We start from the raw sequence: 14119 nt of genomic DNA on the forward strand, positions 1-14119 counted from the left end.
TTTTGACAAATTGTTTTATGCCTCTTAACTTCGGCGAAACAAAATGAAAGCAGAGAGACGAATAAGGGATGTTTTGCATCTGTGCAAATTGAGTTTTGATCCGGTTAAGTTGGAATGAAATAAAAGCCGGATTTTTGCTCTTTTTTATACCGTCGAGACGTGTAGTTTTGCTGAAAATTCTTCAGAAATGAGTACATTTTGCAACACCGCTAATACAGGGTGAGACTTTCGATGTTCAGGAAAATCTAATACTCAGCAAGTCAAGCATGCTCCAAAGTTCCGACGTTTTGACCTAAAGACATTCATCATCAAGCAATGTTGTCATCATTAAAAATCCTTTCTTCTCCACTGTGGGGTGGAAATCTTTCAAGACAAAGCAAACAAAGCTATTTAAATATTTATTCCAATAAGGCCAGGTCTAATCCACCCCAATTTAGCCGGTCAATCTTCTACCCCTGAGCGTCTCCCCCTATGCACACATAAGACCATGTATATTATGTATTAGAGTCCAAGAATAGAGTTCAGAATTGTAATTAAAATTTTTTTGCAGTCGATGTTGTGACAAGAAGAGTTGTGGTAATCGAAATGAAACCCCCTCAGATCCTGTGATAATTGACAGGTAAGTTTTAATTGATTTTTATACATTTACTGTGAATTTCTGACGGATAACTTTTGGCTCAAGCAAATCATCCCCACAGTAAGTTGCATGGAAATATCCATCTCTTTCACTACCCCATATAAGACGTCTTCTCCCCTCGGTCTATTCCACCCTCTCCCCAGGGACGCCATTTTGTATCCCCTGGGCGGCCCCGTTCCCCCAAGCGTCCCTCCGTTGCTATCAGCAAAGCACACACTGAACGAAGAAGAAATTGCAATGGACTTCTCCATGCGATACTGATGCTGCGTTCCTACTTTTTATCTGGCTTTTTTGTATATTCTGTTTATTTTTCTATAAACAAACAAATAAATAAAAAATACTTAAAAAACTAAAATTAATAAACAAGACAAGCGCCCAGATCGTTGCTCATGAATGCCTTGAATCGCTCTGACGGCAAAAAGATTTAAAATAAAAGATCAAAGGGCCGAATTAGAGACCTACTGCATAGCAAAGCAAATCGGCACGAAATATCGAAGGTGTAGAAAACGGAAAACAGAGCCAGCTTAACCTCATTTCTAGTAAAGTAACTCAGAATAGAATTCTTAGGAAACAGCATAGAGATATAGAATTAGGGTAGATATGCTTGAAACAGGACAAGCTGAGTGACTTACTCAGAACTTATCTCGACAAAAAGATCTTAAAGCATATACCGAAGGGACAGCACTGTAAAGAGGTATTGTACATATTAGAGGGCCAATGCATGAAATAGCAAATCTCAAGCCGATTGAGTGTATGGATTGAGCTCATCTGAACTCAACTAAGGCATTAATCAGAAATGCAAATACAACAGAATTGTTCGTCGATTAAGTGGTTAAATTAGACTCTCCTGAATTTAGCAGAAAGAGATTCAGAATAGCAGGACGGAATTGTTGGCTAATTGAGCAGAATAAATTGGGCACAGGAGAAACAGGAATCAGAGCAGTGGAAACGTGTTCAGAAACCAGAATTTCTAATCGTCTAAGTAGAATAAGTTTTTTAGTGAAAGTTGTTGAAATGTGGAGGACCTATTGGTCGCGTTAACTTTTTGGGATGGTCGCACTGGATAATTTTTAAAAAGACTAATTATTTATATATAATAATAAATTATATATATTAAAAAGACTCGGTTGGAAAACAGAAAAGAATATGTATTGAATTCCAAGGGCTATGTTGTAACTGAAGGGTAAAAAAAAGGGTATATCTAAATGACTAAGTATATGTAAAAAGGTATCAATCAAATAGTCGTCTCTCGCTCTCCTTTAGAAAAAACGCCGCGTATAAAATTGAGTGTCAGCAATTTTGAGTTCTCGCGTACGAAGACGCTTCGAAAACTACACAAAAGTAAAGTAATTGGGACTCACTTGAACTCATCAGAACCCTGACTCAAAATCATCGATTTAATAGAATAACGCGTACTTACCTAAACTCAGCATTAATGAGAATCAGAACCGTTGAAATGAGCCTCTAAGAGTAGGAAAGAATTGGCAGTTAACTCAGTAGAATGGATTGAGCTCAACTGAAGAGCGGAAATTAGAGCGTATTAGTAGAATTAAATTGTTAGTCAAGTATTACTAACATAAATTTTGCTAACAAGATTTTCGAAACAATCTTCTGATTTGCTATAAATTTAATTCGTTTAAATAGTAAATGGACCCGGATTACTTGAGCACAGAATTAAGGAGACGTTGCCAATGGAATGAATTAGAACTCGCACTTAAGTAGATATAAATTATTAAAGTACGTGTTAATTTTGGTACAGAAAACAAACATTTCAAAAAAAGTTTACCGAACCAAATTCTTGTTTTTTTTTCGAACCAACAGATGAACCACTGATTAGTGCAAATCGGTAGATCACTTAAAATTCGCGCTAAACAAGTTGGATAAACATGGAACGCAGCGATGTCTTTGCCAAAAGTAAATTGTACGAGACTTTTACATGAGAATCGCAGACGATACATCCAGAAGGGCATTTCTCTCCTTCGATCTGGCCATTTGCAGTTTACAGTTTCTTACTGTGATGGCAATCCCAGTTCTGCTGAAAAAAGCACGAATTTTCTTGAGCTTTATGGTTTTAATTTCCGCCATAATTCACCGTGTAATTAAGCCCATTCCAACACTAAATAATACATAAGAAAGGAAACAAAACAAAAAACGTGGAGAACGAGATAAAATCAAATCTATTACGTCAGGCCGACGTTATCGGCAAACCAAAACAGTTTTGGAAAAGCGCAAAAGGCGGGAATGGAAAGTCGGTAAATAAGCTGCGCCCTTGTTGTACAAACAATAGACACCGTTGTTTGACCTTATCTGCCCTTTTATAGGGTTTAGGCCTGGAATAAAATAGGGCTCTCGCCTATAGAGCACCAAGAATGTCATTACACCTTCTTGTTTTTTTTTCATGCCTCAATTCTAAATGTTACTCTGGATATGGTGCAAATGCGAATTGCATCCAAACCAAATCAAGCGGGTAATATAATAAATGGGTGACTTGATGGCATACAGTTACAGCCCAGTATGACCGTAACACGATTTCGGATCGTTATCATGAAATTTCCAAAATTCGTTCGTCATTATGCAATCCAATGGGTGCCATCAGTCACGCACTCTATTTGCCAGTAGCAGGGCAAATTAAAGCCAATTTAATGTATTTTTGCAATTATCCGACCCGGTTAATTTCGTGTGACGTTGGATTTGCATTTACAACTGATAAAGCCAATGGCGCACCAAATACGGATTTGTTAATATTCCATCATCGAGGGATAAAGCGGACAATGTACCTGTTTTCATTGCTTCTTCGCAAATGACTACAACTCCTTATAAAAAATACTATTAATTAGCAAAAAAATATAGAAAGGCACGTCATCTTAAATTTCCCTCCTCACTGCTGCCTCGATAGGTACTCACGCAAGAAGCATTACCTGCTCGTTCCCTCCCTCCGCGCCCTCTTTCTCAATGCTTGCTCACATAGGGCCACAAGGACGACTGCCGCTTTCTCAATGAATTGCAAAGAAGAGCATTTGTCCATCCACTAGTTGGAAAGATGCATTGCTGCTCATTTGCATGCCCTATGCTTTATCGACATCCTCTGTGAGAGTAAGGAGCCCTGGAAGTCTCAGGAGGATGGATTTACAAAGCGTTCTGGAAAATAAAACACTCAGGATTTCCCGCAGAAATCCGACCGCACATTCTCATAGAGAATTTGCCTCGTTTGAAAATTTCCTTGAAGATTGAAACGTCAATCAGTACTGAATTCTCTACAAAATCCCAGAGAATGTTTCTTTAATCCGAAATTCCTTGGATGATGGCAGAGTCCTAGTTATTCTGAATTCCGCATAGTGCCCTTGGCAGAAACGGAATGCCTACTCTACTACGAGTCCTTGCTTGCCCCCAGCATTTCCTGGGAGAAAAAAAAACAGTTCAAGGAGGGCTTCAATGCTTACTGATCTCCAAAGAGAGAAACCGAATAGCTACATGCAGAGTACTCGCTCAGTTTTTTAGAATCCAGGGACACCTCCATCAAAAAGCTAAGTCGGAACGAAATGGGTTCTTAAGACGAACTATCTTCTTTCCAATCTTTCCTCGTATATGGAGGTATTTTTGGAAGATTTCCTGGAGAGTACAGGGAGTTCTTGAATTCCCATAGAATTCCGAGCCTAAAACCGAATAACTACTCGCCAAGTTATGCCTCCTCGGAGCATTTCCTGGAAGGTGAAGAAGTCGAGGGAGTACTGTTTCCTCACGTAATGTTCGGGGAGAGATATCACAGATATTTACGGAGTCATTGCTCACATAATTTCCACGTGTAAATCCAGTAGCTACTCACGGAGTCCTCGCTTCTTTACAGGAGTTTCTAGAAAGTGGAGAAGACCTCTGGACATTTCGAAGTAACCTTTCGAGATTACTCAGAAAAACCACTTCCTTATCTGAACCCTCACGTAATTCCGGGTGAGGGGGGGGATTTTCTTCCTCCCCCCCGGAATCCCCTTCTCCTGCCCTTCCTTACTAAATGCCAAAAATTCGAAAACACAAAACTACCTGAAGCAGTCTGAGCTACTCTGATGGGCTAACAAATAAACAATCATCTGAAGTAACCTATCTGACTCCAAAATAACCAGAGCGAACTGCAACTTACCAGAATCGGCTTGAGCCTAACCTGAACCGCTAAAATAATATCTGATTATTTTTCTTTCTTGGAACGTCGCTGTCCTGATGATTGCACGACTGTCCATCGAAACACTAGTTTTCGTGAAAGCTGAGTTTTCATTCAGACAAAAGAACAAAATCTTTTTGAAACTAACACGTTCCCTCACAAATTTAAACCCCGATTTAAAAACATCCCTATCCAGACTTGAAGCGTTCAGCTACATTAACTGATTAAACTGCATCGAGTAATTTGCAAATAAGAATGATTACGTGCAGTCAGGCTAAGAAAGAAGCAGACTTCGTGACCAGCATAGTAATGCTTGTACTAGACCCATTAAGTAATCAATTTTCTAGTGGATTTGTCAGCATATGTTCCTAGAGGGTTGATACATCGAATCATGTCCGTTCTGCTCCACTGCAGTCCACTCTTCATCGTTGTTGGAAAAAATTAGCGATTTGTAGGTTTCGATGATGCTGAAAAGTATGAAATTCCTCTTGAGATAACTTTTAACAGTCGTTAAAATTTACGATGCCAGTAAGTTGATCTGGCACGGAAATTATGGATATCTGCATGAGTGTATAAACAATTAAATGTTTCTATTACGTGTAAACGTGTAGTAAAATTTTATAATGACATAAATCGAGGGCCTGTTGGCTAACTGATGGAGGCTTAAGTGTGATAATCGTTAATAATGCGTATATGTGTTGACGGTTATGGTTGGCGGTGTTGGGTTACTGATGTACAATTCGCTATGATTATCAGTAATTTTGTGAAGTTTATGCGGCACTTTACAACCAGAAACAGAACCCCATTTTCACACTGTCTCGATCTGATTAAGAACACTCCTGCCGGAAATTACTCTCGTCCAATTGAACACTGTGACATATCAATACACTTTGTCCACCCTCTTTACAAGGGGTGAAGCCTTGCCACCCTTAATAGTATCTCTTTCCGATTTAGGAAAATTAATTTGTAGGAGAAAATATCGAATTTCCCTCTCTCAAAACTTCCACTCAATTTAGTTCGCTGTCAGAAAACGATCCCGGAAATGCCGTTAAAAATATGACAAACATACGCGTTTGCGGATCGTCATCAATTCGAATGAGTTATTTGGGCCTTGATTGCACACAAATGTCACACGTCGTTCGTGTCACCGCTCCCTGTATGAATTATGCGCTCATTCGCTCATTGTCATCGCCGATAGCGAATCAAACCAGTGATGGAGAGCAAAAGGGACCTAATAAAACGGGAGTTCCCAATTTCACTTAAAATGCACGAACTGCTGTTAATTTTTCAGGGAGAAGCTTTATTTATGTCCTCATCCTGAATCCTATTTACGAAACGTTGTGTTTGTCTGATTGGTTTCTTCCTAAATTTCTTTAATACCTTCGCCATTTGTACCTGTTTAGAAAATTTAGAACTATTATGTCTTTGTGTGTTTACCGACTTGTATCGCCAAAAAGTGTCTTAATCTTGCTGGTCAATTACTAAATTCTTTTTCTTTCCTTTTTTTTTTTGGACGCGATGTTTTTTATGCGATGTGTCATAGATGAGGCTGAACAGCATGCGGATCTCGGAAACGGTAATAGATAAAAAACTGCTTAAATTTGAAAAAAATTGCGCAATTTAAAGCCAATTTGTAATCTGTTTTTATACCGGTTAAATTCCGAATGGTTACGAAGATGTTCGGAAAAAAACGAACGTTATGGTTTTCGTTTTTCGCAAATAACTCTTAACACGTTAACCGCCCACCGTACATTTGAATTTTCAGTCGATGGGGCCCAAAACGAAACTTTGTTTTAAAATGATTTTTTGATTACGTTATTTGACTTTTATTATAAAAATGCCATAAATCAGTAAAAAGACACTTTGAAAAGGGAACCCAGCGTATGGGTTTCGGAGCCGATTTGACAGAAAAAGTGAAACCCATAGTTCGGGCTTCATGGCGGTTAACGTGTTAAACGATTATAGTTAAAGGAATCAAAGTTTTACTTTACTAAGACACTTTTTTTAAGGACTTCGTAGCAGTGTTGCCAGTTTTTTGATAAATCCTTACTCTTGGAGAAAAATTGTTAGACTTTTGATTTTCGTATAGGCGCAATTTCGAATATTTATATTTTTAAAATCGACATAAAATTCCCTTTGTAGCCATTAGTATTTTTCTCAGAGACTCCATGAGTTGTAGCTGTTAAAGCATTTTTTGATAAGTCGACTAGAATTTTGACTTATAGCAATGGCACGCAATAAATATAAATAAATACTATAGAATCGTGAAAAATATTTTAATTTTCAAAAATCTTAAATTTCTTTGACGTGTGCATAATTATATTTACTTACGCGTATTCCCCAAATCAGCGTAAAACAAGAAAACATTAATTTGATTAAATTATGTTTTAATGACAACGGTACGGCTAAATTTAGATTGAATAGAAGTTTCAAATTATCACAAATGATTAAATAAACCATCCAAACATACCGTTTTCACTGTTTCCATAGCATTTATTCATTTATTGTGTGCCACTGCTGTAAGTCAACATGATGGCCGACTTATTAAAAAATATTTTAATGGCTATAGCTCATAGAGTTGCTGAGAAAAATATCGAATGTAATGGGCCAAACATCTGAAATGGTAATTTTATGACGATTTTTAAAATGTAAATATTCGATATTGCGCCCGTATGGAAATCAAAAGTTCAACTTTATCAATTCAATCTAGTTTAACTCAGAAAGTAAAGACTCAATAAGAAAACTGGCAATACTGCTAAGAAGTTCTAAAAAGTGTGTTAATAATGTAAAATTTTCATTTCCCTAACTGTAACTGTATAACAAAAAAAAACCGCCAAATTCGCATTTTTCGAATATCTTCGTAACCATTCGGAATTTAGCGAGTATAAAAACAGATTATTAATTTACTTCAAATGGCGCAACTTTTTCATAATTTAGGCGATTTTGTAACTATTACCCTTTCTGAGATCCCCAGGCTGTTCGTTCTTATCTGGGACAGATTCTATAGTTTCCTTTAAGCACTCACTAAATTTCCTTGCCTGCTTTTCCCTTACTAAATTCGTAGTAGAAAACTACGGAATTGGGAATTTCGCTAAAAAATATTGTAAGGTATTACAAAAGAAAACATAGAAGTAATTATTTTCTTGAACATTTTATGAGGCGGCAAGGAAATACGATTCATAAATTTCAATTATTGTAAAGAAACCATTTTTCTAGTGTATATTTTTATGAAAAAATAGAACTCGTTTTTGAAAATTAAATCAAGAAGTAAGGAATCAGGAAGTGAGCGTCTATTGTGAGGTGTGTTAATTCGCTAAAAAAATATTGTAAGCAATAACAAAGGAAAATAAGGAATGGAATCTAAATATTTGCTTCAAAAACCTTAGGAACACGTCTTTTCATGAGAATTTTGTGAAAAAACATTAAACTTCAGTATGAGAATTGAAGAAGGAAGTAAAGGAAAAGAAGTTAAAAAAATTAGTGAGGAAGCCACAGGGGTGGCATAATAAAGAATGTTCTGCAAATTTAGAATCTACTTCTTAGCGCTGTAGAGAAGTAAGAATGTATTGTTTATCGCCAAGTTAGTGAGGTGTGATAGAGTAGATAGAGGGAAGAAATAAGATTTTTATAGCACATTTTACACAACGGGATCTCACTGAAAACCATTGTGAGCAAAGAGAATAGGGATTAAAGAAATTGGTGGCATTCATTAAATTTTGTGAGGAACTAAAGTGACAGAGGTAAGAAAAAACGGGGCCCTGTCGGTGAGGGACTGTGTTGACACAAAACGTGCACTCCTTTTACGAGGCGTTAAAAATTAGAGCTACTTAGTTCGTACAGGATTAAGATAATTATGAAAGACGTATTTATCTGGAAATATTTCAAGACACTATGGACAAAAAGATAATTTACTGCAGGTAGGTTTACAGTAGCGAAGCCCTAAATTGCTGAGACAAATCGTTCTCTTTAGAGCCTTAAGAAAGGTTTGGTATTTCTATTTTCCTAAATCAAAATACCAGGAGGTTCCTGAGTGATTAATATCCCTGACAGATTTTAACGCCTGTGGCTGTAGCAAAATAATAGACTACTCAATGGGCCATAAAGTACAAAACTCCATTTTCTTCCTAACTCCACTTGTATACAAAGCAATCGTGGTCATTTGCCACGCCATAATATTAACACGTTTTCCTCTGAGGAGCGAGACCAAAATGACCAACTTTAAGAACCCCGCCAGGCTCACAGGCTGCCGTGCGAAATCAGCATTTCACGGTGGAGCCCTGTGGGGCCCCAAATGTAAACATCTAAATGCAAGAAGGGCCCCCGAAAACCGCTGGTAATACTTGGTCTTTAAATGCTTATGAAGGACAGAGGGTCGCCGACTTATGTGCTGCCCCGAAAGGGCTTTCGGGCATGGGGTGGTAATACAGGGTTTAACTATGCGTATGGCCAGTTTGGGGCATGGATTAAGTTTCAATTTTGCATGTAAAGAAGCTTCTGGTGACTTTCGTATATGCACACATGTGCGCTGTTTTGACAAGACCGCAAATGGCTGGAAAGAGGGTGGTGTGTTGACACCTAAAACATCTTAATTTCTTCCCAAGGGATCCTGTTCCTCTTAATGGCCAATAATTACAAACGTCATTCCATCGGTAAAAGTTTTAGTGGCCTTCCGGTGACAAATTTCGGGAAATGAAAGAATTTATTAGCTCGAGGGTGCCCGATACTTTTGGACTTATTTCTGACTGGTTTTGAATAAATCGAACTGTGTTGACTGAAGTTGCAGCTGTAAAAGAGACCACCTCTAGATACTTCAAGTCATTGTTTAGAACGTACAATACTTTAAATATTGCAGAATATACGGGTGGTACGCTTCTGGATTTCAGGTAGCCAAAGCATGAGCTTTTCACTTATAAATCCTAAAATTTGTGTGCAAAAAGCAGGGGCGTAACGCACTATTTCTCAAATTTTAACGGACCTTCAAGTGTTATTTTAAAAGAAGAGTTAAGAGTAGAAATTTATTGATTTCGAAACATTGGGGAAAAAAATAAAGATTGTAGTGCACCAATGAATCTTCACAAGGAATCACTGATAAGTAAGTTAAAATTTACGTGGAAAATTAGTGCACGTCGAATTTTTTAAAAATTGGAAACAATGGTATAGCAATCAATCTTGGCAAATAGTCATTTATAATTCTCAAATGCAAAATTAGAAATTTTCCTCGCTCTCCGTCGAGACCAGAGGCATATCAAGCTATATTTTTAAAAAAGAGAAATACATGGAAATTTTATGAACATCGAATTAAAAAAAAAAGTGAGAAATGGTAATGATCCGAGAAATCCTGCTTTTTCTCCTGTTTCTTCTGTCAACTTTTTAAAACTAGATCTTATAGCCTACCTTCATCTCCATTTTCGCCACTCTTCCTTTCTGACCTCTATCTTTGTTCTTACATTCTCTTTATTTTCTCTTTGAAAGCTCAGCAAACTGGCGAATTTAGCTCATAATTTCGAGGATCAAATCGAACATGTATGAATAACACATCGGGACGAAGTTTCACCAAATACGAGCCTTTGAAATTCTTAAATTTACACATAAAAAAATTTCATATTTAGCCTCGTTCTTATGTAGATCTAGAAATTTTTTAATGTAACACAGAATTTATCCCCTCTAGTCTCAAGCAAACTAAAGCATTTGCCTCATAATTCTAAGAGGTAAATATGAGCCTGTAGATTCTCTAACTTCGGAGCTACAATTTTGTTATTATAATTCACGAATGGAGCTGTAAACTCCATATTACAACCCAGAAATCATCTCCGTTGTGCCGAGGTAAACTTGCGAACTTGGTTCACAATTTCAAGGATCAAAGGGGACGCATCGGTAGTTCCTTCGGCCAAATATGAGTTATTGAGTTCCTTTAGTTTTCTAGTTACAATTTTTTTAAATTTAGACTTATTTTCGTGTGGATCTCTGAGCTTTCGATAATGGTTTAGGACTCATCTCCACCACTCTGAACCAAACTGAGGAATTTAACTCATAATTTTATGAGTTCGAGAGTGCCGTACTTGGACTAATATTGAGGCGAAGCACGTAACGGTATTTTCTTTTTATAATTATTGAAATTAAGATCTAAATTGTTGAGTTTACCTGCAAGAAGGCGGCTAACTGGTAGAATCACAATTGCAAGTTTCTCTATCGAACTATTGGGGCAAAAACAAAAAAATAAACTATTTTACTAAAGGAGCCATATGCTCTAATTATGCTTTTTCCTGCCCATTCCTGCGACTAAAGTCGAAATTGCACCGATTAACTTCAATGTGATTAGAACAACTGACGCTGCTTTTTTACTCACGCACAAAGCACTAAACGATAATGTCTTCTAATATCCACTGCATGCGTAATTAGTATCACTTTCCATTATATTAAGGGCAGTCCTAATTAGTTGAGACCCCCTTAGGGGACAGACGGGAGGCTGAAACTCTTTACAAGGCGTCTCTAAACATAGTGCCATTAATTCAACCACATATTCTAGGTTCCAAAATATGACGAAAACTTCATATAAATATATATCGAAAGGTGCTTAATTCTCGATATACAGGGTGTGAAAGGTTGGTTCCTGAGGATGGTCTTTTATTAATATATCCGAAATGTTTCGAAATAAATTAATGAAATTTTGTACTTTATTATAATTTGTTATGCTCTTTTTGAATCTCTATGAAAAAATTGCCACATTTTTTTAGAGACGGGTAATACAGGGGATAGCACTTAAAAAATACCTAAACTTTTTGTAATTAACTTTATTGGCGATTTTTTAGGAAAAATATTAAATTTGAAGATTTTTACATAAAAAAGTTACTCTTGTTGAAAGTTGAAATCTTCAACAGTTTTCAAGAAAACCGAAATCTAAGAAATCGGTGAATACTATGTTTTATTAAATATTTTTTGACATTTTCGTATATGACAACATTTATTCAATAAAGTCTAGTAATTTTTCGTTGCCACCAAAACAGTGTTTAATTACAATTGTTGTTAAAGAAAATTAATAAAAAATAGTTTTAATTCTGATGTTTCCTTAATAAAACGTAGTATCCAGTGATTTTTTTAATCTCAATTTTGTCAAAAACTATTGCCTTTCAACAACAGTACCTTTTTCATGTTAAAATCTTCAAATTTAATATTTTTCCTATAAAATGGTCAATAAAGTTAAGTGCAAAAAAGTGTATATAATTTTTAAGTGCTACCCCTCTGTATTACCCACCTCTGGAAAAATGTGGCAATTTTTTATAGATATTCAGAAAGAGCACAAAAAGTTATAATAAAGTACAAGATTTTATTAATTTATTTCGAAACGTTTCAAAAATATTAATAAAAAACCATCCGCAGAAACCAACCTTTCACATGCTGTATACCAAAAATGAAGAGTCTTTCGATATATGTTCATATATGCAGTTTTTGTCATATTTTGAGATATCGAATACGTGGTTGAATTTATGGTACTATATTCAAACACACACCTCGTATTAATCCATTTTCAACTTAATCTTTTTATTTCTGCACACGTAATTAATATCAATTTGCATTATGTGCAGGGCAGCCTGCTCAGTTGGGACCCCCTTAGGGGGCAGACGGGAGGTTGACTCTCTACTATATTAATTTATCCCCAACTAAATCTTTTTATTTCTTTGAAACTTATTAGGCAATTTGGGACATGGCGGTGTCCCAAAATACTAAATATCATACGTGACGTATCATTGCACACACACGCAATGCCACAAATTTATTATTTACTCTCGTCAAATTCCGTGTCCGAGCAGAATAAATTAACACCGTATTAGCCATTAAATGGACGAATGCACGGTATGTTAATATGCCTTATTTATTTGCTCGTAAACAGCGCTGAGTTAGTTTAGCACCATATTGCGCATAGGTTGGGCCATACAGGGACTATTTCATTCAAGGGAGATTGATATCGGTGATAACTATACTGTGTACTGTTTAACATCAAACTCTATCAAAAAGATATTTTCCATGGAAACGGAGAGCTTGGCCAATGCCCTCGTGGATGAAATATCACACTGGTAAAGTTAACAGAACTCTGACATGTTGGCTCTAATTGAGCAATGGTATCACTGGACTTATTTCACACTATCTTGCCCCTGTAAAATCACCCCAATTTCCTGCTCGTATAACCCGCAGGATCACCCAAACACTAACAGCAGGATAACGGGAACTAGAATAAATATGTAACGCAGGATAGCTCCCTGCTATTATTTTATTAGGTCCTTGTACAGCAGGAGTTTAGCACGCTCTAACTGAGAGGCCCATATGCCCTACGGCTCATTGTCGCATGCCTTATGTTCAACTTAGAAGTGAGGGTCCTATAAAACTAGAGGCCTGAGCTTTACTTCGGCAGGAAAAATCCCCCATGTGATTGCTTTCTTTGGATAAAATAATGGTTAACTTTGAGGAAGTTTTGGGGACTCTTAAGCGAAAGCCTCTTATTTCCATGAGCCTTGTCCCTCTCCAAAGTTAACTAATACAGTGCAAAGACAAATAGAGGACCAGCCCGGTAGCCTAAGGGCAAGTACGAGACAAAGGGTCGGAGAATAACCAGATTAGGCTTGCTGATATGCAGTGTAGTGGGAATTATCGGTGCTCTTTGGTGTATGCACTGGACTAATATCGATGACGCAGTGTGTTGTCCCTGATAAAACTTCCTTGTTTTTAATCTGCAAGGAGAGGAATTGTTCTAGAAATTATGGACTAAATTAGTGGTAGCGTGGTTGAATATTAGCAGACCTATACAAGGTGTTTCTTAAACATACGGCACAACTTTCCTTGGTGCTAATAACAAACTGATAATATTTACAATAATTGTTGAAAATTGCCACTACCGCAATACATGCAACAATTCGCCTTGTAACATGTATTTGGCGGTCTCTTAAGTATACTGGTTGTATTATGTTCAATGACACAACACACAAATATCCTATTTCTTAGGATTTTTTTATCATTACCGTTTTATAAACTAGCGACGTCACAAAAAATAATCTGATGGATTCGTATCGGGTGATCTGATAGGCCTTACTACTGATCTTATTATTAACCAAAGGTTAAGGTAGCTCTCGCCCGGAAGTTGACGAGAAATTTCATTAAAATGCAAGGGAGCACCATCACGTTTATTTGGCTCTTACATCGACATCTTCCAAATGTTCAGGAAGGTCGCACTCCAAAAAACTTCTATACTGATCGCCATAAAGTCGTTCTGATCGAATGCAAGTTTAAATGTGATAAGGTGATCACCGATAATTCCCACCAAAGTGTTGAGGGAAAATCGT

At 36.8% G+C, this 14119-nt stretch overlaps 1 protein-coding gene across 4 annotated transcripts in view; it reads left to right on the forward strand.

The window, feature by feature from the left end:
* The window catches only part of kn (EBF transcription factor knot), a 71907-nt gene that overhangs the window by 32032 nt on the left and 25756 nt on the right, over positions 1 to 14119 (forward strand). For all 4 annotated transcript variants that reach the window (XM_066390481.1, XM_066390484.1, XM_066390482.1 and 1 more), the window contains exon 7: positions 551 to 619. In XM_066390481.1, coding sequence (XP_066246578.1) covers positions 551 to 619 — 69 coding nt within the window. The remainder of the gene's footprint in view (positions 1 to 550; positions 620 to 14119) is intronic.

Source organism: Euwallacea similis, chromosome 5 (assembly GCF_039881205.1).
Source record: "Euwallacea similis isolate ESF13 chromosome 5, ESF131.1, whole genome shotgun sequence".
In the NCBI taxonomy this organism is placed as follows: Eukaryota; Metazoa; Arthropoda; class Insecta; order Coleoptera; family Curculionidae; genus Euwallacea; species Euwallacea similis.